Raw genomic sequence first — 19,690 nt, 5'->3', positions numbered from 1 at the left:
AGTTCATCAGCAGGTCTCATAATTACATTTACACAAAGCAGGTCATCATTTGTCACTCCCTGTTGTCTGATTCCACTTTAAAAAACAAAAAGAAGATATATCTGCGCGGTCATTGAATGCAAAGCTCGACTCATTGACATGATTTCAGTTGCCAATGTTGTCAAATTGATCTCTCCATCAAGTCCTATTGTGAACACACACAATTTTGTTTTCAATTTGTTTCTACATTTAACTTTCTCAGCTGAAAATGTAAAACAAATTGACAAATGTTATCTCTTTTACATTGATCATTTAATGCTCTAAGGTACTTTTACTAGTGCTTTGTTTCCTGCAAATGACTGCATCTAAAATATGAGTGCATTCTAGTGTTGTGAGTTTAGCCCCTTTCACACTGCCTCGAAAAGGTGGCATTTCCCCCTCCCTTTTAATAATGTTGCGGTTCAGTATAAACGATATGGAACTGGAGTCCACTTTCTTTCTAGTGATCCAAATGATACATTTTTAGAGATACAAGTCATGCCTCGGCTGATTGGAGAGAAAAAAAAACTCCCTAAAAAATAGTGCTAGAAGATGGTGAACATTTCTCCAAGAAAGAGGCTTTAAGCCGCTTACTTTTAAGCCAAACATAAAGCAAAGGGAATTAGATGTGTATTTTAAAACAACCACATCACTTTGAATGCGTCTGCTAGCTTAATGCTAACACACAATGCTAAAAGCCATGGATGGCGCATGCCGCATTCGAGGATGGTCGGAAGTCTGACTTTTCCGAGTTCAAACCAGGAAGTGTGTACGGGAACGCCCCCTTGAACTCGGAAATTCCACTTGCGAAGTCGGGGGGGGAAAAAAAGGACCCCGACTTCGCCGCCGTACTACAAGTGACGTCACTCTACAATGGCGACCCCTTTGGAAGCACAGACGTGAATGGTAAAACACAATTTACTCGAGTATAAAATTAGCTTTCTTCATTCATGAATATTCGATATCGTTTCACGTAACACAACGTACGTGACAGTACGCCGCGATCTTCCTGCATGAAATTATACGGTGAACTACTAAACTGTATGGAATGCTTATCAAATAAGATAAAAACAATAAATGAAGCAAAATTATTTATCACTACCCGCCATTTTGGTTGTTTACTTTCGCCTCGAACGCTTTCAGGTCTGGGAAAAAAAAAAACTCGGTTATATCTGATTTACGACCATCCTAGCAATTTGCCCCCCCCCCCCCCCAAAAAAAAGCTTTACGATAACCTTTTCATCTGACCGTTTATGACCAAAACATCTTCTAATTAGCTGATTAACACCTCTGGCCAATACCTTTCAATATGCATTCGGGTTCGAATTTCCCGCACGTCAAATCAAGTTTATTTATATAGCCCTTAATCACAAAAGAGTCTCCTCGCACGAGGCTGAATAATTCCCTGCTTTCCTTACACATTAATAACGTGAGTAGTAGTAGTAGAAGACGAGCCGACTCGTCTGCACAGCCAATTTCTTGGTTGAGTTCTGCGTAAAAGGTCGATAAAAATGCCTTCGGTTATGGCTCTGTGTGAAAGAGGCTTTCATGTGCTGCACCAAAAATAACGTTTATATGTTCTGCAGAGGATTATTGAGTGCAATGTAACGTAGACGTGAAATCATTTTGCGTGTAAAAAGTGAAATGAACTGAAGCTGTAACTTTGTATTGTTTGTTGTACTGTGTCAATTGAATGTTCATCTCCCTGTAAGGCAAAAATACTGGTAGTGCTTCGGAGCATGCATACCATCATGTATACATACGCCCAAATCATGCACAATCTGCGCAAAATAAAACAAAAAAATCAGCTAACATTCGATTGTTCTTCCCTCGTTAATCCAGGCTGTGCAGTTTTCACGCGTCTGCGAGTTCGCTTAGCGGCATCCCACAGCTGTGCAATGCGGCGCGGTTGTCGTCCGTTTTTCTAAAACAAAAATTCATCCCTGCATTCCTGCTCTAACGACGCATTGGCTCGGGTAAGGGTCATCCCTTTTTTTCGTCAAACGGTTTTGTGCAATCCAGATTACTTCGATCCGTCAGAGCATACACGGAAAGGGGAAAGGACAGAATTGAGAAGTGAGTGCGTTTTTTTGAATAGCTTCAACCAATCCCTGATTAGAACCTGGTGACCTGCACTCCCGAGTCACCAACAATGAGGCGCGCCATGGAGGGATGAACCTGCAACGTAAGGATGACATGTCAAAAACATACAAGTGACTTGATTATAAAGAAAATGTCAGACAATCGAAAGGGATTTGGTGGTATCATTTTAAACATTAAAATGGCTCGTTAAGTCTCCTATAAGGGTTATGGACCCGTGAGGTAAAGCCTCACAATACAATAATAGGGGCTGGCCGATTATTGGTGGATATTGGACCTTTGCAAAATATGACTATTAAGCTGGAGTTTTGCTAGTTAAATACTTTTAAAGGGATACTTGACTCATTGAGCCATTTTCAGTAGTCAAACATTAATATTTTGTCCAGGATTAATTTGATAACTTCATTATTTTTTATGTACAATTAATATCTTAAAAAAAAAAAAAAATCCACTTAGTGTCGACTGAAGATGACATCACCCGTGCTGAGGAAGTAGGTAACGACCAATCATGGCTCACCCGTTTTCTGAGTTTGGTCAGTAAACTGAGTTATGATTGGTCGTTACCTACTTCCTCAGCACAGGTGATGTCATCTTCAGTCGACAGCAAGTGGAAAAATTGGTTTTTAAAGATATTAATTCTACATGAAAAATAATGAAGTTATCACATTAATTACAGACAAAATATAAACTTTTTATTGCTGAAAATGGCTCAATGAGTCACGTATCCCTTTAAATTAGATTAAATTAGTGATAGACCGATATGGTTTTTTTCGAGGCCGATACCGATTATTGGTAGTCAAGGAGACCGATAACTGATAATTCAAGCAGATATTCATTTGCGATAAAAGAGAAAATATTAGTGTCAAATTTTTTAAATGTACTTTTTCTTTTAATTTTAAACATAAAAAGAATTGCTAGCTTTGTTTAAAAAATGTAAACAAAAATTGCAGGGAGCTTTGCAGGGTCATCAGCATGTGTTAAGCTAAGTTCAAAACATAACAATGCGGGTATTCGTGACTGTAGAGGATGTGGTAAATAGTTCCCTAAAGTTTTTTTATTGTAAATAAAGTTTTCCAAATTGTCAACATGATTTCTCAGATATTTTTTATGTATTTAAAAAAATAAAAAGTGTAGGGAGTTCCCAGTGTCAGCTTTTTATAAAGTGGAAATTGAGGCCGATAACTGGTCGATCCCTACTTTTTATGTAATATTTATTTCTCATGAAACAGTAAATGCTGTCCAGTTGTTATGGACAGAAAGTAAAGGAGACAAATGGCTGACAGAATTTTTTCTGTGTGAATGACATCTTTCTCAATTGGCCATTAACACGCAATATCAATGACTGCATTAAAATGTATATTAGGTATATTGTATTTATTTATATTTGCTAACTCACTTCGGGTGTTATGGCGACTGTCTGCATGGCAAGATGGAGAAAGAAAATTCCTGAAAAAAACAAAACAGTAATTCAACTGACCTGCGCTTGCAAGGGCCCGTACGGCACCAGCTCTCCGTCCACAGTGAGGGTCCCGCGCGTGGACAGAGGCTGCAGCCTGAAGGCGCGGCAGGAAATGTGGCTGACGTACGGCGAGCTAACGGAGTGATGCGTTCCTCGCTCCATGGCAAAGAACAGTCGCAGTAACGTGGCTCTGGATATGCCCGCCCGCACAAAAGTCAGGTGGATGAGTCCGTCGTCGAACCGGGCCTGCGGCGCGGCGTGGAGGTCGGCCCCCAGGTGGGACTGATAAAGGGCCAAAACCAGGACAAAGTCCCCCTCTATCGTGACCCAGTCTCGCGTGGGGAGGGGTTGGTCCAGGGGGGGCAGCAAGTCATCTCTCGGGACATTTAAAGGCAACGTGACGTAAGGACGGTTCTTAAGCGGTCCGGCCGGCTCGGCGATGTCAAAGCTGAACGATGAGGACGGCGTGCGTATGGGGGGCGTGGGCGAGGCGGACCCGGGCGTGTTGGGGCGCGGGGCCAGGTAGGACGAGGAGTGCGGGGAGGCACAGGAAGGCGATGACGGCGGCGTGGGGGACAGCGAGAGGGACAGCGACGGGAGTTTCGGCGGCAGGGAGTTGGAGTGCGAGTGCTGCAGGAGCGAGAGGGGTCTCGGCCGTGACGAGTTCTGGTTCTGGTCCACAGTTCTAGGTTTGTAGGAGAAGGGGGAGTGGCGAAAGGGGGAGGAGATGGTGAGGGCCCGTTCACGGGCGACATCGAGAGGGTAGACCTCTTTCTCGTAGTAGCTTCCGTTCAGGTCCACGTCCTCAACTCCGTAGGAGGAGGTGGAATTGCAGTCGGCTTGACCGAACAGAGTGTTGGCGATCTGGCTGGAAGGAGCCGAGTTCTTCCTGAGGCTCTGACGGCCTTCCTGGAGTCCATCTTGGTAAGTGAAACAACCTTCATCTGCCTCCAAGCCCTCGCCGCCCAGCTCTTCAGCGCGAACCACCCCCTCACCCTTTACGCGGTCTACCCCATCCCCCGCCCAATGCTCCTCCTCCTCCGTCTCACTCGAGTCCTCCTCTGTTCTTCCCTCGTCCTCGTGTTGGTCTTTAATCTGCGCCAGTCCACCGTCCCCGCCCACGTTGCAGCCGCCCCGTTGCCTCTTCAGCCGGGCCTCCTCCATCTCAACCTCCCCCTCGTTCTCCTTCTCCCTGTCTTCCATCAGGCTGCTGGCCCTCACCACGCCCCCGCCTCCTCCCCGGGCTCGCTCGCGTCTCCTCTCCCTTTCCCGCTGCCTCTCCTCCTTCTCCCGCTCGCCCTCGCCCCGACGTAGACTCCGCTGTTCGCTGATGCCCATGTCGGAGGAGGTGCGATGGATGGGGGGTTTGCAGAAGCCCTCCAGGCCCTCCGTGATGCTTCGGGAGAGGGGCCTCCTGGGCGGGGGAGGCGTGGCGTCCGGCGACGGGGCCACGGTGGCGGGCGGGAGGTAGGAGAGGCGACCCTTGTAAGAGCGGAGGGAAGCGATGCGCACCAGCGTGCCCAGAGTGAACCGGGCGGAGCCTAGGCCTCGATACCTGCCGGCACATGAAAAACATTTTTTTAAATCAACTCAGCTAAGCTCAGAAAAACTTTCGGTGCCAAGGTCGAGTTACGTCATTTGATAAGTTTTTTTTAGTTGGGAGGGGTTGCGATGAGTCTGACGCGCCGGCCCTTTAAATTGCAAGCACGTTGAGGAGAGGTAATGAGACAAATGGCCAGCAGAGGGAAGCGGTGCACCATTTTACCTGAAAATCCCCTGTTTGCCAACTGTTTACAGTGGGGGATGTAAAAATAATCACATCACTTTTTTTTCACTATAATATGTTCTATGAAACACTAGTCTAAATATTTAATATTGCGGAAGTAGAATATGAGTTAAGCAGCAAAATCCAGCCGTTTTTATCCATCTCAGGGGGCGGCCATTTTGCCACTTGCTGTCGACTGAAGACGACATCACAGTTGATCAGGTCTCAGGTAACAACCAATCACAGCGCAGCTTAAGAAAAACAGGAGAGCTGTGATTGGTTGTTGCCTGAGCTGACCAACTGTGATGTCATCTTCAGTCAACAGCAAGTGGCAAAATGGCTGCCCCCTGAGATGGATTAAAATGGCTGGATTTAGCTGCTTAACTCATATTCCACAAATGTAATATTAATCAGAATGTCATGTTTAGACTAGTGAGGTCACACGTATCATATTATTGTCAAGAAATGTTTAGGTTGACTTCCACTGTAAGGATAAAAGTATAACAAAAGTAAATGTTTTACTGACAACATCACATGACCAAACTCAGAAAACAGCTGAGCTGTGATTGGTTGTTACTTGAGCCCTGAGCAACTGTGATGTCATTTTTTGTTGACAACAAGCGACAAAATGGCCGCCACGTGAGATGGATAAAAACGGGTGGGTTTGGTGCTTAACTCATATTCCACAAATATTAATCAAAATGCTATGTTTGTAATAGTAAGGGAGCAAACAAAGTTTTATGGTAAAGAAACTTTTTGGATTGTTGACGTTGACTGCATATCTCACCTCTCGCTTTCGATGTCCACATCCGACACGAATCCCCAGGCGACGGACAGGAAAGAAAAGAGCCTCCTTGGCGCGGCAGCAGCAGCGCGGCCGCTGTTGGTGGTGGGCGGGCTCGTCGTCACGGAGACCAGGTCCATGGGCCGCACGCCGCCGCGGCACAGCAGGAAGCAGCAGTTCAAAAGGAGCGGCTCCCGAAGGCACATGTCATACCTAGGAAGCCAATCACATTTAAAAAAAAAAAGTCTGTCTCGAAACAATTCATCGATTATCAGTCCATATTCCGACTTGAATTGTGAACGGGCGAACGTTTCCTACCCTGCATTGTGGTTGATGGACCCAGCCAGCGCGTTGCCGGAGCCGCAGGGCAGAATGCCGACAGGCGTTTTTATTGCTTGCTCCCAATCTGGACGCTCCATTAGGCCGTTTATCACCTGCCGGATGGGACCACAGCACACATCGTATCACGGTGCCGGCGCGTGTAACCTGCGTAACGTTCACCTTATCAATTCTCACCTCGTGCAGGAGGCCATCTCCAGAAATGATGACCACGCCGTCCCACTCTGAGAGCGATATCTCCCTGATAAGCTCTCTGGCGTGGTTTTGACGCTCTGGGGCAGATTGAGACACAGTAAGCCATTTTGTGCAACAAAAAGGATTTCTGTAGAGTGAATTTTGGTTACACTCTAAACAGAGTAAAATTCACACTTGGAAGAGAGTCAAATATTAAGTGAGTAAATTTGACTAATTTTACAGAGAATTTGCCTATCTCATAAAAAAAAACTGATTAAAGACTGCAAAATTTTGCAAGGAGAGATTTTGACAACATTTTACTAGTTGATTAGTTTAACTCATTCACTGCCATTGACGACTATAAATGTCAAAAAGTAATTTCAACTATTTCTATTTTTTTCCCACTTTTGTCCACTAGTGTATGAAAACCTAGAATTTGTTATTGTACATTTAGGACAGATATAACATTTGTGATTAATCGTGAGTTAACTACTGAAGACATGCGATCAATTACGATTACAAATTTTAATCGCCTGATGCCCCTAATTTTTAATAATTTTTTCTCGTTTTTTTTTAATTGCGTCAGGCGATTAAATTTTTTTAATATTAATTAATCGCTTGACTTCATAGCTAACTCACGATCACAAATGTTATATATGTTCTAAATGTACAATAATAAAAAAAATCTAGGTTTTCATACTTGTGTTAAAAGTGGAAAAAAAGTTAAACTAATAGAAATTGTTCAAATGAATTTTTGACGTTTATAGCCGTCAATGGCAGTGAATGAGTTTATTTTTATTTTAGAGCACACAGAAGGCTTAAAGCAATGGTAGTTATTACCAAAAACGGCCAGCAGGTGGCAGCAGAGTATAAGATATCAACCAGGGCCATGTTGCAAAAAAAAAAACTATTTTCCCCAGTGTTTTGAGCAGATTTGTAAATAATGATGAAACTTCGCTATATTCTAATGCTAATTGCTGCAAAACGGAAACAGATACAAATTATTATTTTTTTTTTTCCTGATGAAAGAAGAGACTCTAATCTTCCATGTTTTTATAGCAATAAAACACAATATTCTGTGTTCCTTGCTAAATCTGTCAAAATGCAGTAAACCAGCCTGGAGCGAAGGGGGTTGCTTCAGTGAAAATGGCTGCAAGTGAATGAGTTAATAGGTTTGGAAAACACGGGATAGGCAAATTCTCTCGCACACACTAAAAATACTTTGAGTAAAATTGACTCCACAGAATAAATCTGATGAGGCTACGTTAGCCTCGTCGGCGCTACCTGTCTGTATCAGGTTGTAGCTGATGTTGGCCTCCCTGATCATGGGCAGGATGTGCGTCTGACACCACTGCATTGCCTGTCCTCTCCCGCTGAAGGGATTGACCAGCAGAAGAAGTCGCCTGGGACGAGGTAGGAGGCTTCTGGAGAATTCTTACAAGCAAAAGCAAAAAAATAAAAAGAAGGAAAAAAAAAAGGAAGGAGAATTCATTAGTGGGGCAACATCATCGCTACGGCATTTTAAAAGCAGGCCATGTGGGATGTGAGGTCAACTACTACCGTATTTCACACAACCCAGTCTGTCAGTAAAGAATCATCCAAAGCAACATTTCCCTACTTCCAAACACACAATTCTCGTGCGCGATGATAAAACCACACGCTCAGATTAATCTTGGATTACGCAACAGCAATCCAGCAGCGCTCGAGCACAAATCAACAGAAAAACCACTGAAAACTCGCTTTCCGAGCACTCCGACAAAAGCAAACAATGGAGGAGAGATGATGGATGGAATACGTGGCTGGGTTGAACCGGGGACAGCCATGTTTACGGCCACGGTAAACAGCAAAAAGGGATGATGAGGTTTTAGTTGAGGTCAGGAAACAAAAGGAGAGAGGGAGATTAGACACTTTAAAGAGGCAAAGGAGGGAGGAAGGAGACGGGAAAGGAGGTCAGACGCTGGCGAAGCGCAAAGGCGACGGAGAAAAAGGTCAGCGCGCGAGTACAGCGAAAATTGGTCAACTCCACATAAAAATGTAATCCATTTCAAGGGTTGACCTGCTGGTTGTTTTTCTCAACTCGTCTGAGAGCCACAAAAATGTCCGCATGTTCTTGGTCACTATGACATGGAAGTTATATTTAGCAACAATTTACAAAGGACGCAGGAATGAAAATGGGAGGAGGAGAAAAGAGGTTTGTAGTGAACTCCAGCGAAACAAAGATGTATTTTTAGTGCTTTTTAATGGAAACGTCAATACAGTAGTCCCTTTGTCAAATGTGCTGCAATTTTAGCAATAGTCGTGTATCAAAAAAATGACTGTTGACAAAGCCGACAAATGCTATATTCGAATATTTGGGAGTACTTTTGCTGTTCATGACCTGAAAGTCACGATACATAAACACATCACACACGTAAGAATGCTTGAAAGTCAAAAGTGCGGTACAGGCTCTCTCTAGTGGTATGACAAAGAAACACTGCCTATGTACACTTCAGTTGTATTTAACTTATTCAAGTCATAATACGTTCCTTTTAATTTTTGAGAACTGTTTCTTTTAAAACTTTTATGAGGGAACTATTATTTACCTTGTGTTATATATTTTATTTAATTTTTTTTTAAACCATATCTTGAGAAAATGACAAATCTGACCAAAAAAAATCATATAGTTCTTTTTTTAAGCAACTTTCTTTTTTAGATACATCATTTTGTGTATAATATATATTAATAAATCACAGATAAATGTTTTTTAATTTTTAATACAAAATATACTTTTTTTTTCTTAAATGCAAAAATTTAACTATTTTTTTAGGTGCATCATCTTGTGTACAATATATGTTAATATATCACAGATTAATATTTTTTATTAAAAAAAATTAATTAAAGTTAAATTATAATACACATATATTTTGTATAACATTTTTTAAGGTACATCCTCTTGTGTACTATTAATATATCACAGATAAATATTTTTTAATACAAAATTTCAAATAAAATTATAATATACATGTATATTTTTTTAAACATTTTTTGAGGTACATCCTCTTGTGTAATATATATTAATATATTACAGATAAATATGATTAAAAATAGAACAAAATGACAAATTAAAATAAAATTATAAAATAAGAAAAAATATATTTAAAAAATGTGTTTACATAATTTAATTATTTTCTATTGAAATTTTTTACACTTTTAAGTACTGTAACTTTGGTACTCATGAGCTGCAAGCCACAGTATCGGTAATTAATAGATAATAATTATGCTTACATTTGGGAAAAAATTAGATTTTGGTACAGAGTATAGATTAATTTAGAATAATGTAAGAATGATGTTTAAACGTTTTATTTTAGTATTGACTAAGCGAAAAACTATTTAAAAAAACATTTACATTTATTCTACAATAATAATAATTACAATATAGCCTAATAAAAATAAATGCAAAAAAATAAACTTGTGTTTGATTGTATTATACATTGTTGACTGCTCTATGAATCTGACAGCTGCTAACTTACATACTAACAACATTCTGTTGCACTGTACAGTCATCAAAATCATCAATGCGACTTCAGTTGTAAGGCGTTTCCATTGAAGCAACCAAAACAATTGTACTCACCCGTTTCAGCAGTGACCGGCACCCCTCGGAGTAAACACTGCACGGCGGCCGACCACCGCTCCGCCTCGGTCCTGCTCTCGGCCAGGTATGCCCTCACCTGGCGGCGGCGCGACACCCCTTTGCGTCGTTTACCCGGCGGGTACCAGTAGAGCACCAAGAGAGCGGGCGCGGGGGCCCGGGGGCAGCTGCATCCCACCAGCTCCGACAGGGGCAGCAGCAGACGGGCCTCCTTGCCCGGACGTGGCGACAGACGCTGGATGTGGATGTGCACGTGGGTGAGCGTCAGGGCGTAGTTGGAGGGCGGAGCCAGCGTGGGCGAGGCGGCTGGGGAGAGCCCGCCGGGGCTGTTGGGGGAGCTGTTGTTGTTGCTGATACTGTTGTTGTTGTTGTTGCCGGACTGCCAGCTGGCAAACTGTCCGTGAAGGAGGGCTTCCGATAGGGGGAAGGAGGACGGTTCGGGCGAGCGCATCCTTGCTTGCTGGAAGCGGACGGTATTTATCAAAGCAAAAATAAAAATAAAAATAAAAAATACAAGTCTAAAAAGATATGAAGCGAAGTTAAAATGTTTAAAAAAAACTTTTCAGTTCTTGAATTTACAATAAAAAAACAGTTTTTGTTCCCATGTGTCCATCTCAGTGTCATTTAGTTTCCAGTTCATAGTGTCAAATGGAAGCTTCCAGTGTGTTTACAGTTTACTCCCAGTCAGCTTATAATTTAACATAAAAAATAAAAATCCACGAGGTAAAACAAAAATAACATCACGCCTTAAGGCAATTTAGCAGCTTCAACATCAAGAATATATATTTTTAAACAATTAAACAGACATCAAGTTCCACTGAGAATACTGATCCAATGAGTAAGACTGAAAACAAATCAACACCTTGACTGCACAAGGAGGCTCGAAAACGTCATTAAATAAACATTTGTGTTGAGGCTGCCTGTCAACGTGCTGGACAAACAAAAATAAGTGCAGGATTGTTCTTAATTTGGACAAGAGATTAATAATAATAACGGACAAGGAGTGCCTTTTTTGTTTTCCTATCCTCCATTTGAATGGCGGCAACAGCAGAGAGACAGGTGGACAGGAGACAAAAAACAAACAAATAAAACGGACATACACACAAAAAGACAAAAGAAAAACAAGGAGACAGGTCCAGGTGGCTCCTTTGTTCATGTCATGGTAAAAATTCCAAGCGGCACGTTCCCTCCCGGAGGTCTCGGCTCCTGCATGGAGACGACTCAGGTTAAATGCAATCCGTTTTTTTCAATTTAATGCATTCATCTTTTTTTTTTATTGGCTTGGTTAGCGTAAATCTACTTTTAAAAGTGCTTTTAGGTTTCACTGAAAATGTTCTTAAGATGTTTCTACTACTAATGTTATGCTTACTGAACAATGAGTGTTTACAACTTTACATGGCAATATTATTGAATTCACATTTTGTGCCCGTAAAATGAGAAGTTTTGTAATTTTGTCAATTAAAGATATAGGGATAGACCGATAATCAGCGCCAAAATTAAGCATTTTATGAATTCTAATTATTATTATTAAAGACTGTTATCTTTTGCTCTGAGTCAGCGGCTGTTGACTCCCTGCAGCATTGGCCCGCCCACAGCACCATCTGATTGGTTGCTCGTGCAGTGCTAACAGCCAATAAGCAGCAATTAGCAACTATTAGCCCGCGAGCTAACGGCTAACCTAATAGCCGTTTTTTAGCGGGTATTTGGGAGTTGTCCAAGGGTTAGCGTGTGGGTGAACAGTTAGCCCACGAGCTAACAGTTAGCTCGCGAATTAGCAGCTATTTGGGAGTTAGCGTGCTGGTGTATGGTTAGCCCTCGTGCTAACCGGCTAACTCGCGAATTAGCGGCTATTAGCCCGCGAGCTAACCGGCTAGCTCGCGAATTAACGCTCTATTAGGTTAGCCCGTGAGCTAACGATTAGCTCTCGGGCTAACCTAATAGTCGTTTTTTTTAGCTGCTATTTGGGAGTTATCCCGAGGTTAGCGTGTGGGTGAATGGTTAGCCCGCGAGCTAACAGTTAGCCTGCGAAATAGTGGGTATTTGGGATTTGGCATTATATTTGGTGCAAACATGATGGCAAACAAAAAACCTTTAACATGTTGCAAATCACAAAAGCTGTTTAATAAACATGTGCTTAAAGTCAAGTACTGGAGTTTTTATTATTATTTTAATATTTAAAAAATTGACACCAACTTTTTTTTTTTCTCCCTGTAAATGTATATTGGCTTCAAATATTAGTTATCGGCCTCCCTGACTACCGATAATCGGCCCTGAAAAAAGCATATCGGTCTATCTCTAGAAAGATAGGATGTGAGTACCAGGAGTGCATGATGCGCTAATTTTGTTTTCGCTGAGACACATTGTGAGTCAAAGTCACACTGGCAACTTGCTGACACGCAACATCCACTGTGGCCAAAGGCTTTCAAGACAACGACCACATCTTACAATTTGGCCATACAAAAAGTGCAACTTCGACTGGTATCAGTCACGAGTAGTCCAAGACTGACCATAGATTTTTTTCTAAAACATTGTTAGGCAATTGCAAAGAAAGATGTGATTTATTGTTGCCAATTCCCACAACAACAGACTAGCCAAACGTTCATGTTTATTGCGGTTGTAGTTTATAAGATTATTTGAGCTACTGAGAAGCTAGCATTCATATGAAAGATGTTTCACTTTATTTCTATATAACTTAGAAGAGATTTTTGTTTTTGCCCTTTTAAAAATGGAGATAATGCTCAATTATGGCTAAATTGATATGAATGTACTATACGGTATTTTTGCATTGTGTGTTAGCATTAAGCTAGCACAATTTCCTGAGGCGGTTTAAAAGGGATACTTCACTTATTTAGCGATTTTCATCAGTAAAAAGTTAACATTTTGTCAATAATTAATTTTATATTTTTATCATTAACATAATAACTTTAAAAATACGTTTTGCCACTTGTTGTCGACTGAAAATGACATTCTCAGGCCTCAGGTAACCACCAATCACGGCTCACCTGTTTTCTGGGTTTGGTCATGTGACATTCGCAAGCTGAGCCATGATTGGTCGTTACAACATGTGATGTTATTTTCAGTCGACAGCAAGTTGCAAAATGCATTTTGAAGTGGTACTAATTGCGCATGAAAAACAATGAAAGTATCAAATTATAGACAAAAAAAATAACTTTTTATTGCCAACATTTTTTACTTGAACTCATTTAAAAAAATATACAAATATTATTATTGTTGTCTGACTGCCAAAATATATGCAATGATGATTAAATAAAATGACCAATATTAAGAATCTAAAAACATCTTGAACCACTGAGAGACGACTTCTGGTGTGTCAAAATCTTCAGCCCGCGAGGCTGAATTCTTCCAGCGCCGCTTTGATGTGTCAAAGTACAACACATAGCGCTATCAATGCTCAAATATTCCAAACTTCATGAGGCGGTCATCTCTTTCTTTCAACTTTTACGACAGTCAGGAAGCATTATGCAAGCTGCGCCGCAGACAGAATCAATGCCTGGCCGATGTCCTGTTTTGATAAGCGTGGCGTTCCAATAGGAGCAGCCCTGCAGCCATTGTTGCACCTTTGGTCCTTGAAACAGGGCGTGGATACGTCAAATAATAAGCGGGCTAATTTGGACTCCTGCACAATGAGGCTGCTGTTGACTGACTTGAGGGGGTATTTTGGGCATGTGTGGGCAAGCTCTTGCTTTTAACCCCTGAGTGTGTCTTGTTTTTAGACGCTCAACATTAAGCTGTCAATTAACAGCTCAAGATCACAATTAGAAATAGGACATATATATATGTATATATTTTATTTTTTTTACTTTTTGGTGATTGCTTTAATTTGTATCCAAAAAACAAGCGAGTTTTGATTTCTGATTGCTCTTTGTGACTATTTTTTTTTTTTTAATGTTTACCGTGTTCTTAGTGCTCTTTATGTTACTTTAATGTTTATTGGGTTCTTTATGTTTGCATTGTATCGCTATTATGACATCATTGTACTTGACTTTATCGGTCCAAATGTTTTTCTTTCCTCTAATTAAAAATGTTTTGATTGACAGCGAGGACGGGCTTTTAAACTACAGCAGCAACCCCTACAAAATATTTTTTATCTTGAGTAATTAATTCGAATTTATGGATAAACGCACTAAGCACCCTACACTAGCTCATTTTTACTTTGGACATTTAAGGAATTAAGAGAAATGTACTCATTTTGGGAGCCTAATTTAGCATAAAATGGAAAACTGCGTGTGCTCGTTGAACTTTAACCAACCGGTGTTGTGCGAATGTTAGCTGGCTAGACTCTTGATAAGAAGATCGAGATTAATTTCAAAGTCCGAGCTACACCACATACTAATTAACACGAAGCGTCGCAATTTGTCCAAGTACATTTGATTGTGATTACAGGCGACTTTACTATAACGGTTAGCTAACAGTGCTAAAGTAACGATGCGCCAACTGGAAGCTAGCTGGCTGTTTACGGTCTTCGAGCGCGTAAACCGATTTAGTGTCAAATGTATCATTTGCGAGCTGTAATATATTTATATGTATATATTTAGTTAGCTTGAAAAGCTGCTATTTTGCAGGTTCGCGACTAGCTGATTGGCAGTCGAAGGCAAGTTGGCCAAGACGTCAGCTAGCTGAGGTTTCGGGTTTAATTCAAAGCGGACACCTTTTGACATTATGTAGCAGTCAACATTGAATTAAATGGAAGAAGAAATGAGAAGAATTAAAAAAAGACAGCGCCGTACCTCATCTCGTCTGCCGTAGCAGCGGTTCGTTCTGGTGACAAGCGGCGTGCGGTGTTGTGTTGTGCTGCAGGAAGTGTGCGCACGAACTGCTGCTGTTGCTGCGCTGAGCGGCGCAAAGGAAACCCAATGGCGAGAAGGAAAACATTGCTACACCCTCCGACATTCTCCAATCATTGACAGACCATCGTTCACTTCCTGTTTGGGCCAGAATGCCTCACACGGAGCCGTGCGTGATGACTTGCTCTTATTGCGCGTTCACGGCAAAGCTGCCCAATGGAATGAATCATTCTTCAAAGTTGGAATTCCAAGAATTCGCACACTGCAAGTTTGTGGCGCCGTATAAGGGGAAAATAAAACACTGAAGAGGAAGTGATGTTTTTTGTACAGCCAGTCTTTTATTTGAACCAGAATGTATAGTAAACAAAGAGAGACTTTAGTTCTTGTAGCCGCGGCTGGCTCTGCGACCACGAGCTTTCTCGAACTTCCTTCCCTTGGAACGAATGTAGGGCCTGGAAAAGACAGAAGAGATTAGCACAGGTCACTGTTAACGCACGTTTATTGTTTTTTTTTTTTTTTAGTTACTACGGTAATAAAGCCATAAGTTTGGCCTTAAAATAATTTCAACTAGAGTCGCAAAGTGTGGTAAGCAAATGTTAAAACTGCAAAAATATTACAGTGGCTTACTATAAACTTTAAATATATATTTTTTTAAAGGAATAAAAGCCACCATCTTGTTTTTGATGAACACTTAGATCTTGTGTATTTTAATCTTGGTGGTTCTTGAAAAAGGTTCGTATCATTTTAGATGGCACTTGGTGTAAAAGGTTCAAGTTGCACAGCTGACAAATATGAAAGGGCAACGAGCAGTTGGGATACGATATATTTCTATAGTACTCGTCCTCACTAAAGTCACGGGTCACATTTGGTGGCGCCCATCACAGCCGATTTTGGGCTACAGTTTAGCAACGCCCTGAACTGGATGCCAACCAATCGCAGGGCACGAAGACAAACAAGCATTCACAATTACATTTGTATTTTTGGATATGAGCTAAAGTCCATTTTACAAATATGACTTTCGCGTAGTCATCTTATTATTATAGAATTGTGCAAGTGTGCACATACTTGGTGTGGCTGTGAGGAGTTCCAGGAGCTTTTCCAAAGTGCCTGTAGACCTCTCTGCCCTTGCGAGGACCTGGGGGGGGGGGGGGGGGGGGAAACAAAAACACCATTTTGAAACCATTCACAAGTTATAATCTCATCTCGAGACTTACGACAACCATTATACTACTTGATGACTAATCAAGTGAAGTGATTGCTGTTCCGATTCTACTCCTCAGAAACGATTCTTGCAGTCCATCCGCAAATATAAACCAACATTTCCTGGGCGATATTGATGATTATCGTGAACTGTGACCTTGTGAAGCCCGTTCAGACATGCTATAGAAAAGCACGTCCACGTCTGGATATTGAACGACAGCGGCTGGCCGGCGGCTGCCCCGACACAAAGGGGGTGCGAGCACACAATTTCCACACGACTTGTCAGCCCGGTTTGACATCTGTGCACTGGCAATTTACACACACCGCGAGGAAACCCAACGCGGTCGGGTTGACTCTTGCCGACCAACTGCAGCGCGGCAACCGCAAAAGCGCCGTTTCTCAACTTCGGCTACGGTGCGCTCTCACAAATCAGGGGGAAATATCCCCAACATTTTGAAAGAGTGTCAAATGTATTCAATACGAGATTCTTCGCCAAGGTCCCATTCCGTTTATTTTTTAACATACACAAGAAATACATTTCATCTTATCTAATCGGGGTTCATTTACTAAAGACTCTAAATTGCAATCTTTTAGGCCTTCACTACAACGGCACGTTCACAAAAATCTACCAGCTGTGCATATAAACAAGTCAATCATAAATCGTATTATTCATTGTTAAAGTAGTGTCTAGCGAGCACGGCCTTCATCTGGACTTTCCCCCCCCGAGCCCGATGAACGTGTGACGTTGTACTTACCAGACAGCAGCACCGTGCCTTGTCCTTTGGGTGCTGCCATTGCCAGCTGGTCAAAGGTCATCACTTTACCGCCGGCCTCCAGGAGCCTGCGGCGAGCACCGTCGGTCACCCTCAGCGCGCACACCTTCAGAAGGGGCGACATTACAGTCAGTGTGTGTGCGTGTGTGCGTGTGTGGTGCCCAAAAAGAAAAAAAGCTTTCATACTGCCAAAAAGGCAGGGCCAATCGGCATTTTGAGTTATTTCACCCATAAACATTTTTAACAACGTCTTTTCTGCACTGACCTTGAGCTTGGGCACTTTCTGGATCCTGACGTCATCAGTGATGGTTCCGACGACGACGGCGATTTTGTTATCACGGCCGGGCAGATTCATCTTGCCGATCTGGAATGAGAAGCAAACTTCAGTGGAAGAGAAATCGATATCTTATCTCAGACCTGACAATCCAATCGGGTAACTTGACACTTAACAACTGGCGGGGGGAGAAAAAAGAAAAAAGTAATACAGGGTAGGGCTGCTTGATTACAAAAAAGTTATTAATCAGTTATTTTGGTAATCATTTATGTTTGTGATACATAAGACAATGTTTAAACATTTAGTTTTGTTTTGTTACCAATAATTACTTCATGAAAAGTGTCAAATTAATTTAAATAAAAAGGTGCAAAAGTATCAGTTAAAACAAACTCAAGCAACTCAAAATTAGTATAATGTGAATTGCAGAGTACCCGGCGATTCGATTCGTATCACGATTCATAGGTCACGATTCGATTCAATACCGATTAATCCCAATACGAATCTATAAATTGGTTATTGCAATTTTTGTTTTACTCGCATTTAGAAAATACAAATTAGACAAACTTGTACATGTACACTGCAAGATTTGTATGAAAATGTATTTATCTGAAAACTCAGGCTTATAACTGAGCCACTGCATTTAACAAACAGGTTGCAGTCTGTTTCATGTTTGAACAGCACTGAAATCAAATATAAAGGCTTAATGTACCATTAATATAACATTCTTCCATGCTCATGTGTGAATCCTAACCCTAAGTAAGATGCTTTATTTACTATTTCCGCAAAAAATTGATGTTTAAAAATCGACCGCATATTGAATCGATTCGAGAATTGCATGCTGTAACATCCCGATATATTGCCAAATAGATTTTTTTCTAACACCCCTAATGAATATATACATATATTTGAACTATTATGCCAATTTTGTAACCATGGAGTGAAAGAATTTAAATCATAATTGAATTTCGATTAATTGCACAGCCCAAATACAGGGAGTCCTGAGTATACGTTAAAAGGAGTCAGAATCACTAACGAGTTAACATTTGAAAAAAAAAAAAAACACTAAGTATTATAGAGTCGTAAATATTGAACAACAAAATGAAAAACTGTGTGTGCCTTTTTGTGCTACGTGACCTCAATATCCAATCAAAGTAGAGAGCGTGTGAGGAAGGCGAGACTGACCAGGCGGGAAAGCGCGATGGGAGGCCTGTTGGTCCTGCTCATGAAGAGCCTCTTCAGGACAACCTTGTTGAAGGATGCATTGGAGCGGCGGGCCAGGAATCTGTACAGCTACAAGGCAATACATCTTCAGTACACAATGTGGGGAAAAATTAATAATACTTTGACTACTGTTGTATACTCTGTATGTGTTGCTTGTCTGTGTGTTAAAGCAGCAGTTATTTTAGCGGTTCTTAATGCTCATTTCCATTTGTAAATCAATGGCGTCTCACATTATGTTTATTAAACTCTCCCCAGCTGTGTGTGACGCACATACCTTGACCAGGAGCCTCAGGTAGATATCCTGGCTCTTTGGCTCCTTTCTGTGCACCTTACGGTCCTTGTTATGTCTTATGTCGACTCCCTTTAGGAATAATAAGCACACTCGGATTAATATCACATTCAATTCATTGCCTACGGTACAAACTACAAATAGTTATTATAATAAATAGTTACGTACTCATCCAATTGTTTATTTTCGCATTTAACATGCAGTTGAACCAATTTAAATAAGTCAACACCATGATATTAACCGGGTCGGTTTACACGTTGACACTCAATAGCTACCGGCTAATTAGCACGACAACGCTAACATGGCGAGTTTTCCCAACAACACTACCAAAATGGCACATACGCTGATATCGCAACATTTATTTTCATATTGATCCACGTCGTTTCACATTAGGGGCCATTTAAAACGTGTTTTGTGTGCAACGTCATGGCTTTTAGTCTGGCTAGCTGTCGGCACTAAGAGACGAAGTTAATGTGATTTGCAGCGACATATACCAAGAAATTGCCGTTACATTATAATGTAAACTGTTCCCACAGTCGGTAAGTTTTACATTCAATAGGATAGGTGGTGAAAATTTGCAGGATGACCGTGGATAGTCAAACTCGCGTATCATGAAAGTTAAACTAGCGCTACCTACCATCTTGGACGCAAAGGGAAAAGGAAGAACGTAAGTCTCGCGATAAACACTGCACTGAAATCTCGCCTTCACGATTGGTTAAAGACTAGCACAGCTTCCGGCCACGGAAAAAAAAACTGGGCGGGATTTTGAATTGCGCTTCTAGCGTCGGGAAGAATCAATGCATGTAGTTGCATGCCAACTAATAAATAAAATATAATTATATGTATTAAAAATTTGAGCGT

The 19,690-nt window shown here is 41.3% G+C and overlaps 2 protein-coding genes across 2 annotated transcripts; both read right to left on the bottom strand.

Annotated features, from left to right (window-relative positions):
* Positions 1-1,237: 1,237 nt before the first annotated feature.
* sphk2 (sphingosine kinase 2) lies at positions 1,238-15,234 on the bottom strand. Its single transcript, XM_086079386.1, has 8 exons — positions 15,016-15,234; positions 10,250-11,473; positions 7,924-8,073; positions 6,643-6,737; positions 6,445-6,560; positions 6,130-6,339; positions 3,596-5,132; positions 1,238-2,196 (listed from the first exon to the last, which is right to left on the bottom strand). The coding sequence occupies exons 2-8, from the start codon at positions 10,716-10,718 to the stop codon at positions 2,134-2,136; spliced, it is 2,640 nt and encodes an 879-aa protein (XP_085935512.1). The 5' UTR covers positions 10,719-11,473; positions 15,016-15,234; the 3' UTR covers positions 1,238-2,133.
* A 154-nt stretch (positions 15,235-15,388) lies between these two features.
* On the bottom strand, positions 15,389-19,530 carry rpl18 (ribosomal protein L18). The gene is made up of 7 exons (XM_086079510.1): positions 19,467-19,530; positions 18,815-18,901; positions 18,502-18,609; positions 17,311-17,409; positions 17,028-17,151; positions 16,138-16,207; positions 15,389-15,524 (listed from the first exon to the last, which is right to left on the bottom strand). The coding sequence occupies exons 1-7, from the start codon at positions 19,467-19,469 to the stop codon at positions 15,449-15,451; spliced, it is 567 nt and encodes a 188-aa protein (XP_085935636.1). The 5' UTR covers positions 19,470-19,530; the 3' UTR covers positions 15,389-15,448.
* Positions 19,531-19,690: the final 160 nt, after the last annotated feature.

This window comes from Leptonotus elevatus, chromosome 6 (genome assembly GCF_054856555.1).
Source record: "Leptonotus elevatus isolate MCC_2025b chromosome 6, RoL_Lele_1.0, whole genome shotgun sequence".
Classification (NCBI taxonomy): Eukaryota; Metazoa; Chordata; class Actinopteri; order Syngnathiformes; family Syngnathidae; genus Leptonotus; species Leptonotus elevatus.
The sequence above is the reverse complement of the archived record's forward strand: the minus strand, read 5'-3'. Positions and strand labels throughout refer to the sequence as shown.

Coding starts and splice junctions, on each gene's coding strand:
- rpl18 (XM_086079510.1), bottom strand. Junction 16,208..17,027: donor AGGCACGGTGCTGCTGTCTG/GTAAGTACAACG, acceptor CCCCCCCCCCAG/GTCCTCGCAAGGGCAGAGAG. Junction 15,525..16,137: donor ACTCCTCACAGCCACACCAA/GTATGTGCACAC, acceptor TGTCTTTTCCAG/GCCCTACATTCGTTCCAAGG.
- sphk2 (XM_086079386.1), bottom strand. CDS start 10,718: ATGCGCTCGCCCGAACCGTCCTCCTTCCCCCTATCGGAAGCCCTCCTT. Junction 6,340..6,444: donor TCCATCAACCACAATGCAGG/GTAGGAAACGTT, acceptor TTGGCTTCCTAG/GTATGACATGTGCCTTCGGG. Junction 5,133..6,129: donor GTGGACATCGAAAGCGAGAG/GTGAGATATGCA, acceptor ATGTGCCGGCAG/GTATCGAGGCCTAGGCTCCG.